Source organism: Anguilla anguilla, chromosome 14 (genome assembly GCF_013347855.1).
Source record: "Anguilla anguilla isolate fAngAng1 chromosome 14, fAngAng1.pri, whole genome shotgun sequence".
NCBI lineage: Eukaryota > Metazoa > Chordata > Actinopteri > Anguilliformes > Anguillidae > Anguilla > Anguilla anguilla.
The window spans coordinates 13,225,959-13,237,650 of record NC_049214.1 but is presented as its reverse complement, the minus strand read 5'-3'; the positions used below and the strand labels follow the sequence as shown (position 1 = coordinate 13,237,650).

The window sequence follows — 11,692 nt, the reverse complement described above, 5'->3', positions numbered from 1 at the left end:
GTCGTGTAATAGGCTACTAAATATGTTTTTGTTTTCTACTGAGTTTCATGAGACCAGTCAAGTAGGCTACCTGTCTGTGAATCTGACGTTGAAAATTAGAAGGGGGCGTGGTTGTGCCTATTACGCTGTATTGTACCTTGAAAAGCGCCAAACTTTCGGTGCCATATAGGTATGGGGCATGCCTTCCCCCCAAAGGCGTACCTGGGCGGGATGGCATCATATCATCCCAATAAAGCTCGGCCCTTTTATTAAATAATTTGTTGACGCTTTCATTGTTTTAATGCCTATATTGTGTACGATTTTACAGTTCGCTTCTAAGTGTCTAATATTTCAACTGATACAACAGTGAAAATATTAGACATTTAGAAGCGAAATGTAAACATCGAAAGGCCTAGACCTCTTTCATTTTATGTTATCTGAGGCAGGCAGAGATATTATTTGTATAACAAAATTTTATAAACCCGTTCTATGCAAAGATATAATCTAGATATAATTTTAGCTAAATATTATCAGGCAAAACTGCATTCAACTCCATCAGCTGTTCGTGCACGCTGGTCATCTGGTCCCAAGCCCAGACAGAAAACACCCACTCTGTTCTAGGAGGCGGAAGCAGAGGACGGTCGAAATGCTTTGCACATGCTCAGTGTGGTTGTTTTTCCAGAAAGCCTCGCTTAAAACGAGCCGAGAAACAAGAGCAGCTTGTCTTTGTACGGAGACCGTAGCGTGACAAGGTGCGAGATAACAGCTCGTCGCTGTTATTTAGCCTTGAAATCTCAATGAACTGTTTGCGAAGACAGCACTGATCCTGCCTGCAGCTTTTTGCAGGGCAAAGGCACAGATCAGTGTTTCAAGATCACATTTGATCTTCATTTTCATAGTTTCATTATCATTTTTTAAAAAACTATTTCTTACGACAATGGTGCTAGGAAAGGTAAAGAGCTTCACTGTAAGCTATGACTGTCTGAATGACAGTAACATCCCCCTCTTTTCAAGCGGGGACTCGGTCTCAGGAAGGGTGATTATTGAAGTCACAGGAGAAATCCGCGTGAAATCTCTCAAAATTCACGCTAAAGGATTTGCAAAAGTTCGTTGGACTGAATCACGAAATGCTGGATCCAACACTGCCTATACTCAAAATTACACTGAAGAAGTGGAATACTTAAACCATAGGGACATCTTAATTGGACACGAACGAGGTAAGAGGATGAGAACATTGTGTCATTTATCTAAGAAAAATTATCAGCCTGGTGTAAAGTAGGTAAGATGTTCGCTTAAGGCACAGGCTGTCTAGATGATGCTCCGATTAGGTTTCTATGTGTATATGCGCATTGGCATAGACTACTGCATTTAGTTTAATTTAGCCGATAATAATGATTGAGTACATTATTATACAATAATACATGGAGGTCTTGTTAGGAGTTTAAGTATGTCCAAGTCTGGTCTGCTGCAGCTTTTACATTGATTCTAAAAACGATGACTACTAACTACCGTGTTGAAATATAACCACATAACAGCTATTAGCCAATATATTTGCACACATTAATAGAAATCATTGCCAGTCTTGTTTAAAAAGTAATAACAATAAGGGAATGTTAAATGAGAGTGAACAACCTGACATACATGTCTTGAAATTGAAGGTCTTCTGAATCAATGAAATCTAGTTCAAATATACGTCACAATTCAAATTGGCATTTATCCGGTTGAGATGAGTTCCAATAAAAAATAAAACAGCAATTCATTCATTAACTTTACTGCCAAGTTAGATTCTTTATCGCAAACAAGCAATACAACAGGCATGCCTTCAAGATCAAATAGTCAATGCGGCAAATGTAAAATGTAACAAATATATCATAATTACACAAGTAAATGATAGCACGGTACATCCTGAATTACGCAAGTAGAATTATATTGTTAATTTCTACATTTCTTTGTTTAATTGTGATCTAGAAATCCTTTTTCAAAGACGATTTTCTTAAGTTTCCACCCTTTGTTAAAAGCGGTTCAATCCTGTTCCGAAACTGGATGTTGAGGAGGAGGGGGTGTGGGGGCTCGCCTTTCTGTTCCCGGATTGGTTGAAGTCCTCGTGTGTCTTCAATGACCTCATACTGTACATGTACCTTCGCAGAAAGTGACTGGTAAAGCGTACAACTTTGTATTTGACCTGTCACTGGAGAGTAATTTTAGGCAAATACTTTGGTGCAGGATAGACTGTATATTGAATAACCGTAGCCTATGTATCCCGTTGTTTAAAATGGCGTTTACTTCGACCCTGCCGCAATTAAAAATTTAATGGCATGAAACCGTCTCAATAGACGGAGAATTTCTTGCTGTGGTCTTTGTGATCTCGCGGAATGGCGTGATGAAAACTGATCTTAATTCTGAGAAGCACAATTTTGATTCATTGTCGGAAAGCAAAATCTTGCTTTCATATTTCTTTTAATAAATGGCCACACGAGAACCCACTGCCAAGAAAAGTATTGAAGACTTCCAAGTTTGCACCCCTCATCCAAACATGGTTACCGGATTGACCGTGATCAAATTGGCTGGGCTACTTTTTACGCATGTTGTCCACGATATATTTCAGGAGAACCAATGTGGGAAAATGAGAAAGATAAATGAGACGACCTGTCATCATTTTTTTAAATTCAAAATAGTTATTCCAGGGAAGTATATTATTTAAATGTAACTCGTATTCGAAAAGATTAACATTAATCCATTCTGTAGCACTCGTAATGTTGGTAATGTTGATTTAGCCTACTATTTTATGAAGTGAATGACGATTAGAGATAGCATGTTACCAATAAGTCTTTGTGTACGATTCTGCTTATGAGCTTTACAGTTGCATGCGTCTGATGTTTGGTACAATTGTTTTTATTTTATTTTTTTAATACACTGTGTAATTTTGTAGGCTACACTGTACTATAGCCGCTACAGTTTACCGTGTCAAGCATGTGTTAGTATCTCGGCGTCAGGAAAGCTGACTTTAAGTGTGTTCTCAATTTTGTAAGAAAACATAACGCTCAATAAAAGTGGAATGAATTGAATCGCATTCTTGTCTGTGTTTTTATTTGTGTTCGAAACTAAGTGTGTTTCTCTGTTTGCAACAATTATGTCCAACCATAGTACTTCCCTTGCATGCTAACTTCAGCTCATGCTGCGGTACACGCGTTCATTCATTTGGGGGCTTTCCTAAGGTGGAAACATGGTGGGTTGCACTGACTGAATGCCGCACAGTGTAATGTATGCATGGGAGACCGGCTGAGGGAAGCTGCTAGCTCCGGTTTAGTCCGGTCCTCTCCTGCTCTAGTCTGCCTCTGATTGGCAGCTCAGCACTTGTTTACCACATTTCCGCCGCTTGTAAGGCTATATGGTGTGCTGAGGTGGCAGAAACTAACGTTCATTTCATCTGGTGTAAAATTAAATGCACATTATATGTAACGAAGGTTAGGAAAATGAATAATAATTTTATTGGAGTGTATACTGTTTTAAGGGTATGTTTTACTTTTGTATTCCGTGTCTTCAGATGAGCAATGCGAGAATAAACTGGTGCAATCGGAATGGCTCATGCAGGCCTCTGCTGCTCCATCCATATCACCCAACGCAAAACCTATTAAATGTACACACAAAAAAACTTTTTTTTTTTTTTTAATCATTTGTTTTGACATGGGATTGTCGGTTGCAAATGCTACCAGGCAAAATATGCTGCAATATTATATATACCTTTTTTTATATGGAATGAATAAACTTGTTTACAGCTAGATTCTCCTCCACCATCCAACCTTTGTGTTCTTTATCCCCACAAGGCGGAGAGTGCTCTGTTGAATTTATTTTGATGGGTTGAATGTGAATGGATGCATTTCTATGCTTTTTGAAGGAAATGATCACTTTGCTCCAATTTTGAGAATTCAATAATTTGTTAAAGATGTACAGACTCCATCATGTATGATTCTTTCACTGAAATTGCAGGGGGTTTTATGCCATGTCAGCCATTTGATGTGTTTTGGTGTCTTTGGTGTATCGGTGTTCCGTGAGGTGGTTTTAACAGAAAGTAAAATTCTGTCTGTTTGAATTTGATTTTCCCCCTCCTTTTTTATTCAGGAAGCTTCCTAAAGCATTTTACAGGTACGGTATGCGTGTATTTGGAATTTTGTGTTTTTCCTCTCTTTCAGATGAGGATAACTCAGAAGAAAGTCTCACCACTATCCATTCAGGAAGACACGAGTATGCATTTAGTTTTGAGCTTCCACAAACGTGAGTACCCTTTTATTAACTATCAGATAAGCAGGCAAACTTTAATTCAGATGTGCATGCTGGCTGCTACCATCACATGTAATTAGCAGGGTGTCAGTGTTGCTTCTCCTTACAAACGTGACAGAATAACTACGGCTTATGTGGAGGTGTGTGCAGAATATAAATTCATTTTTCCTTCTTTTTTCCCCCTTGCTACACACAGACCTCTGGCTACCTCCTTCGAAGGCAAACATGGCAGCGTGCGGTACTGGGTAAAAGCAGAACTGCACCGGCCTTGGCTCCTTCCCATGAAAGTCAAGAAAGAATTTACAGTCTTTGAACACATTGACATCAACACTCCGTTACTGCTGGTAAGATTCAGAGTTTTTCTCCCACAAGCTTTCATTGTTCTTATACCATATCACCTGCCAGGAGTCGCAACAACCATCTCCAAAATTTCTCTGTTTTTATTTTTGTTTTTTGTTTTTTACCAGGAGATCTCTTGAGGCAAGTGAGTTAGCACACACATACATTACTTTTCAGGTTGTACATGAACTAATCCCTACCCAAGCCTCACAAAGAGAGAATAATAAAGAATAAGCAGAAGTTGTTTCTTTAAAAAAAAATGATCACAGGGTGCAGCCATGTCAGTTAAAAGCAGTTATACCACAGCAAGCTCACAAAGGTGCTACCACTTTTAGCCTGTAGTGTTGCTTCACTCTTGCTAAATTTAGGAAGTTTCAGTTGAAAATGCAATTTCCCTTCATCCTTCTTTCTTTTCAGTTTTTCTCCCCCTGAGCTGATTAGAGCTGCTGCAAACCCGCTTTTTTCCAGTTTAAAAAACCTGCATTTCAAGAGTGTGCTTAACATGTGCTCTTATGTTTCACATTTGAATCCTCTTTGATGTGGAAAGGCCTCAACAAGTGGCTGTGAAGTACAGAGTTGTAATGCTGCTAACAAATTTGGCTCTGGGCTTTGTCCTTTTGGCAGAGTGAAGCATTTAGTGGTTAAAGTGTAGCTCTTTCCCTTTTGTCACCGTAATGGCACTGGTCGCATTTATTAGCTTTGACAGGTAAAAGTTAAATCTCCATTCGCTAGTGATGACAGTGCCTTGAGGATGGGAAAATATGGATACGCTTTGACAGGTCTATGAGAAACGCCATTCGCTCCTCCTTTGTCATTAAGGTCTTCAAACGCAAAGCTGTCTGCGCGAGAGCTGATTTAGAGCAGGCTGCAGGCTCGTGCTTCGTCTGTTCTGTGGGGTTTTTTGTGCTGCAGATTCGGTGCAGGGTTGTTCTGGAGTGAGTGCTAAAAGCTAAGCGTGGTTCTGTATCTCTCTCCGTTTTGGGCAGGCACCCCAGGCAGGCACGAAAGAGAAGACTTTGTGCTGCTGGTTCTGCACCTCAGGCCCAATTTCCCTAAGTGCCAAAATTGAAAGGAAGGGCTACACACCAGGTGAGGGCGCGGCACATGCCTCGACTGTCTTTGCTGAACCCCTAACTGCTCTGAAGAAGCCTGTGTGTTTTAGTTAAAGTTTGTGATGGATTTTGTCGTATCACGGTCACATCTGGTTACATTGCTAATGCTATTATTGAGGCTGAGGGGGACCTGAAATGCTGCCATGTTACACTTGGTACAAAATGTACACTGATCTCAAGTCTGTGGGTGATGAAGGATGCACACAGTATAATTTCAAATGGATTCAAACGATCTTTGGGCCTGACTGACGACATGACGTCCTCCTGCAGGAGAGTCAATTCAGATCTTCGCGGAGATCGAGAACTGCTCCTCCCGCGTGGTCGTGCCAAAGGCAGCCGTTTACCAAACACAGACCTTCTACGCCAAAGGGAAGATGAAGGAGGTCAAGCAGCTGGTGGCCAACCTGCGGGGGGAGTCCCTCTCCTCCGGCAAGACGGAAACGTGGAGCGGGAAAATGCTGAAGATCCCCCCTGTGTCCCCCTCCATCCTGGACTGCAGCATCATCCGAGTGGATTACTCCCTCATGGTGAGCATCCAAGGTTCAGTGTTAAATCAAGTCTTGTGGAGCTGATTCAACTTTTAAAGAGTTGATTTAACTTGAGGCGTTTGTGAGACCAGGAGGAATTATAGACTCTATCTCTGTTGAATGTATTCCGATAATGTTGATTCCGTACTGAGCAGATATGGCTTGCATTTGTAAAACAAATGCTTGTCAGTTTTAATAATAACACACTACTAATAATTCTAATAATAATGACAATAAAATTGATTCACTCAAGGATGTGCTCAGATGCAGTTCTCCTGTAATTCTGTTGTTGGTGCTGCATCTCATTGAGTTGCTCAAGTTCCTGATAAGCAAGGCTGGAACCCTCGACCAGATCACTCAATGTGTTCTGTGCAAATGCGATCAGCATGTAACAACTGCTGAAATACAGGTCATAAAAATACTAGTCGCACCTGCAACCCTCATATGCTAACTGGGTCATCCGCCGCTTGTGTAAGAGTGATGTTTACTCTGGGCAAGCCCAGGAATTGGCACAAGGTCTTTGAGGAAAGCCAGCCCTCTCCGTCGAAGTTGGACGTGACCGAGGGTGGTCCTGTTGGGGCGTTTTCATTCTCGCTCGCCCTCCTGACCGGGCCTCGCCGTCCTCTCTCTCTCTCTCCCTCTCCCAGGTGTACGTGGACATCCCGGGAGCGGTGAACATGTCTCTCAGCCTGCCCCTGGTCATCGGCACCATCCCCCTCCACCCGTTCGGCAGCCGCACCTCCTCCGTCAGCAGCCAGTGCAGCATGACCATGAGCTGGCTGGGCATGGCCCTGCCGGAGAGGCCCGAAGGTAAGGCCCCTGGCCTCAGTAATGAGCGTCGCTCTTCCCAGAACCTCCTGTCTGCTCTTCACAGCTCTAATTGGAGAGCAGGGACCTTTCTGAAACTGCAAAAGGTGGATTAGTTACAGTAATGAGGGCTCATTTCACAACGTGTACTGGTTCCTTTTCCTCCCATTTCTCTTCTGAAAGCCCTCGGCATGTCCGTTGTGGTTTTACATTTGCATATTAACAGATGCTCTTATCCAGAGCAATGCACGAGTGTATTGCATGAAATTCCGTTCCGAACACCTGGTCTACACCAGCATAGATCAGATCTTGGAAAAGTAATTATTGGACATACATTTAACCCTTTGCACCAGTAAAAAAAATGATTACTGACAATTTCAAAAGAAACTTCCATTTTCACCAACATTCAGAATGAAATGTCATGACTGTGTATGTTGGTTTGTAACATGACATGTTGCGATCCTCAGAGATCTTCAAGAGTGTTTTCAAATTTCACCTGGATCACGTTAAGATATTTCAGATACACACTTTAGGTCTCATACAGAAATGGACTGACACAATCTAAACGGTTGGGTTTAGACCTGAAAGCTGTTTGGGGGAAAGAAAGATTGAACGTAGCGCTAACGTGCTAACCGCTCTCCTTTCCCAGCACCGCCAAGCTATGCAGACATCGTCACGGAGGAGCGGAGGCTGGAGGCGCCCGTTACCCGGGATGAGTTCGAGGGGACGCTCTTCGCCTACATCCAGGAGTTCCGTTTCCAGCCTCCACCGCTCTATTCCGAGGTACGGGGAGCCGGCCGCACAGCCCAACCGCCGACGGAAATCTCATTAACCTACAGAGTCTTCAGTATTATCCCGCGCCAAATGAAGATTGATGAGCGGGCTTAATCAATGAACTGCTGAAGTTAATGTCTTCAGTTTGCACACACCTGTGCCCTTGATCTTCATCCTCCAAGACAGCCAGTTAATGGACAGAGCAAATGTTTAATGGTAGAAATTTGCAATCGAGATGTGCTTGTGATAATGCGGGAAGGTTTAGTTTGTAAAAAACATTACCAGCACCTGCTTCAAAAACGTTTTTTTTCTCCTGTTCACTAGATCGATCCGAACCCAGACCGGGCAAACGGAACGGAGGAGGGACGGCCGGACACCTGTCCATCACGCTGAAGGCACCGAGGCCCCACCCAGAGCAGTTGGGCTCCTTGCTTCAGATGTTTTTGTACTGCTTTTTTTCCCTCCACGTCACTGTGGACGAGAGAAAAATGTATAAACGCCAAAAGGTGACAAAGAGGAGGAACGTCCTCTTCTCCCCTATCCCCTCGCTCCCAAAAACCCCCACCCTCCAGAGACATGCAGGATGTACGAGGCTGTTCTGTTCCTGTCGGATAGGTTGGGCAGACGCGAATCCCGCCACCAGGAAGCCCAGTGGTCGGCCCCGGCCCGAAGAGATGGCGCACTTCTGGCCCAAAGTTGTGTTTTTTCCCCATTTCTTTCAATATCTATGGCACATAAGTGACTCTGTAACGGAGCCAAACAGTCTGAAAATACCAAGCCGGGGAAAAAAAAAGCGGATGGGGGAAAAAAAAGAGGATGACGTTGTTGTAACACACCTCTGTGGCTCTTAGCGACGGCCGTCGGTGATGGACAAGAGCCTTGTCTCCCACTGCGTGTTGAGTTTTGCACATTTTATTTGTTTCTTGTGTCGCGTTTTTGTAAACACTACTTTTTTTTTTTCCTTTCTTCTTCACGACTTGCATATGGTGGACTAAGAATGCAGTCCGTGCTCTGATATTCCTTACCCGCACAACTCTACGAACAACGCAGGTGACCGAACCCAAGAAGATACGACAGCTCGGAGGCTGTATATGAACCCCTCGCAAAGCTGTTCAGATGCTTTTTTTTTTTTCTTCTTCTTCTTCTTCTTCTTCGTTGTGCCATTTTCTTAGACTGGCAAGCCTGGTGCCTGTAGAACACGTTCTGCTGTCACTCTGGGCTCTTGGCTCATTAAAGCAGATTTGAGTGTGGCTTCCTTTTATATGTTCAAACAGAAGTTGCCTTCTTGCCAACTGTCCTTTTCATTGTGTTCGCATGCGTCGCACAGCGTCTGCAGGACAGCAGCCACGCAAGAAACCCGCTAAACCGGGAATGTGCTGAGCGAGCGAGAGGTTGAGAGAGAGAGAGAGAGAGAGAGAGAGAGAGCGGGTATAGAAATATGCTCTACACACTCTGTTACTCTTTGCCTTTGTACTTAATGCCACAGAGAAGCGCTTTTGTCACTCACTGCCTAAAAAAAAAAAGCACTCTATCTCAGGTGCCCCCCCCCCTCCTCTCATTTGCCAAAACGGTCGGAGTTAAACTCGTCTTTATTCCACTTGTTGTTGCACTGTTTGAAAATGGCAAAAAAAAAAAAGGCGAACCGACTGGGGGGGGGGGGGGGGGGGGGAGGGGGACGCGCACAGAAACGCAAGGCAGCTTTCAATGACGAACGACATTCCCTTTTTGTCCCACTGCTCAAGTCTGTCAAAGTCAGATATGTGTTTGCGTGTGTGTGTGTGAGAGAGAGAGAGAAGGAGAGAGAAAGACCTCTGCCAAAGACGATGCAAGGGTCTGAACTGGCCAGCTAAATAGAGATGGAGTGATAGAGCACAGAGAGAAACCCCTAGTCAGGCCCTGCAGAACGAGGAAGCCATTTGAATGAGTGATACATTAGTTTCCAAACTCATTCTATCACTGAGCAGCGAGCGGGTGCATGTGCCAGACCTTTCACCACGATTAGCACTTTTTCATTATACTAATGGTGAGAGTCTGGGGAATAAAAATGATAGTTATAAAAAGCCGAGCAAAAAATATATAAATAACATCTTAAGCAGGGTTGAAAAATACATTTATTACCCAGGGAAAATATAGATGAAGAATAGTATGGGTTTAAAAAGAGAAAGTTTACAGTCACGCGTGTGTGTGAGTGTGTGTTTATGTGTGTGTGTTGCTGAGAGCCAGCAAACTGGTAGGATCGCATTGCGTTCAACAGCCAGTGGACATGTTAAAATGTGATCTTGCCATAGTGGCCTTGACAAAGCAACAGCTGATATAATTATTGCTTTGTAACCAGAGCTTAAAACCATTTGTGGCCAAGCTTGGTTTTTGTTCAGCTCTCTCTTTGTATGAGATTTGTATGACTTGTATTTCTTTTCTTTTCATTGAGGCAAAAAGGGAAGAGCAATTGTCATTCAAAACAAGACTTTGAAAATAATAACCCCTGAGCGAGTGTTTTCTGTATTTTGTTTTCCCTAATGACTGGGAGAAGTAACCTCTCCATGGGCATACGTGCTTTGCTTTCTGGTCAGATAATAGTGTAGGGAACAATGTCTCTCTCTCTCACCTCCAGAGAATGCAGAAGTCAGTTAAAGGATTTGCTTAAATGTTTAATTTCTGTTCTGAGAAAATGTTACTAATGAATGGTGGCACTGACTTTTTTATTTCTGTTTCGTTTTACTTTTTTGACTTGTGGTTGTTAAGCTCTGAAATTGAACTTTAAAACTGGGAAAAATATATATTTACATACTCTATTTCATATCTGTCATTTCCATAGTTCATAACCTGGACTAATGTTATTCAAAGTTAAAGCTAATTTCCTGATATGCACACCAGGAATGACAATGTTTTCAATTGGAGTGGGGATTGGAAACATTTGAAAAACAAGGTGCAATATTGTTTGAGTTTGAAAGAAAATTATTTTGTATTTTTAGTCTGTTGGTTTCTAAAGTTTCCCATTATTTTTCATTTATGTTGTATTTTTTTAGTTGGATGTTGACTGCATAGGTTCTGTTACGTTATGAGTACATGTTCCTTGAATCAAATAAACAAGGTTTTTTTTGTTAAACAATGTTTCTTGACTTGCATTAATTGTCCCTGTACATAATTAGCAGTGATCTTCTGGCAGGCAAATATACATTTTTATTTTAAATTTTAGGTGTACAGTTCATTCATAGTCCTGAGTGTCATGTTTGTTCTTTACTGGCCCCTAATTAATGTGCTTTTACTCACTGTTTGTTTTGGCCATGTTTGATTGGTTATGGAATTTAATGCTAACCCAAAAAGAAATGATGACCAGTACTAGTCTCCATATACTTAATTTTATAAAGCATATATTAGCAGTGTCCTTTGTTGTGAACCACCTGTGGAAACTTCCCTGTTGACAGATGTTCATAAAGGCTGTTGCACAAAGGTGTAAACCCTGTTTTTCCAAATCTAAGCAGAAAAGCTGTTTGCTTTCTAGCATTGGTATGTACAACAGCACCCCCTCTGGCAACTAAACTTATTGTTCTGTTTTGGCTGAGTAGAGTAAGCATAATCCTCTAGCACAGGATTGCATGACAAGGGCCGATCCAACTTCTGCTCTTATTTATTTAGCCCAATCATATCTTTAACCGTCATTTGTATAAGCACCTGGTACAGCCACAGACAATGTATCGTAAAGATTTTACTGTGCTCACTTACAGGACAGGACCAACACAGTTTACCAAGCTGTCCACAAAAATGAAAGGTGCAGAAATTGGTTGGAACAAAAAAACTAGTTGGGCTGGCCTTCCAGGTTCAAACTTATCCTAAAAGGGACAGTGTGTTTGCAGGTTTTCATTTCAGCCTAGCACT

The 11,692-nt window shown here is 42.3% G+C and overlaps 1 protein-coding gene across 2 annotated transcripts; it reads left to right on the top strand.

The window, feature by feature from the left end:
• The first annotated feature begins 660 nt into the window (after positions 1 to 660).
• On the top strand, positions 661 to 10,922 carry arrdc3b (arrestin domain containing 3b). Of its 2 annotated transcripts, none has more exons than XM_035390758.1 (8): positions 661 to 1,196; positions 4,170 to 4,251; positions 4,454 to 4,601; positions 5,583 to 5,685; positions 5,979 to 6,235; positions 6,883 to 7,045; positions 7,692 to 7,825; positions 8,141 to 10,922. In XM_035390758.1, exons 1-8 carry the CDS (start codon positions 917 to 919, stop codon positions 8,207 to 8,209), a joined length of 1,236 nt encoding a protein of 411 aa, XP_035246649.1. In that variant the 5' UTR covers positions 661 to 916; the 3' UTR covers positions 8,210 to 10,922. The 2 variants fall into 2 exon arrangements, with proteins under 2 accessions (XP_035246649.1, XP_035246650.1); XM_035390759.1 differs by having other exon boundaries at positions 1,112 to 1,196; positions 4,099 to 4,251.
• The last annotated feature ends 770 nt before the right edge of the window (positions 10,923 to 11,692 follow it).

Bases quoted from the DNA above. Each gene is read 5' to 3' on its own strand.
- arrdc3b (XM_035390758.1), top strand. From the start codon at position 917: ATGGTGCTAGGAAAGGTAAAGAGCTTCACTGTAAGCTATGACTGTCTG. The intron at 7,046-7,691 runs GTAAGGCCCCTG...CTCCTTTCCCAG, and splicing joins CCTGCCGGAGAGGCCCGAAG to CACCGCCAAGCTATGCAGAC. The intron at 7,826-8,140 runs GTACGGGGAGCC...CCTGTTCACTAG, and splicing joins CTCCACCGCTCTATTCCGAG to ATCGATCCGAACCCAGACCG.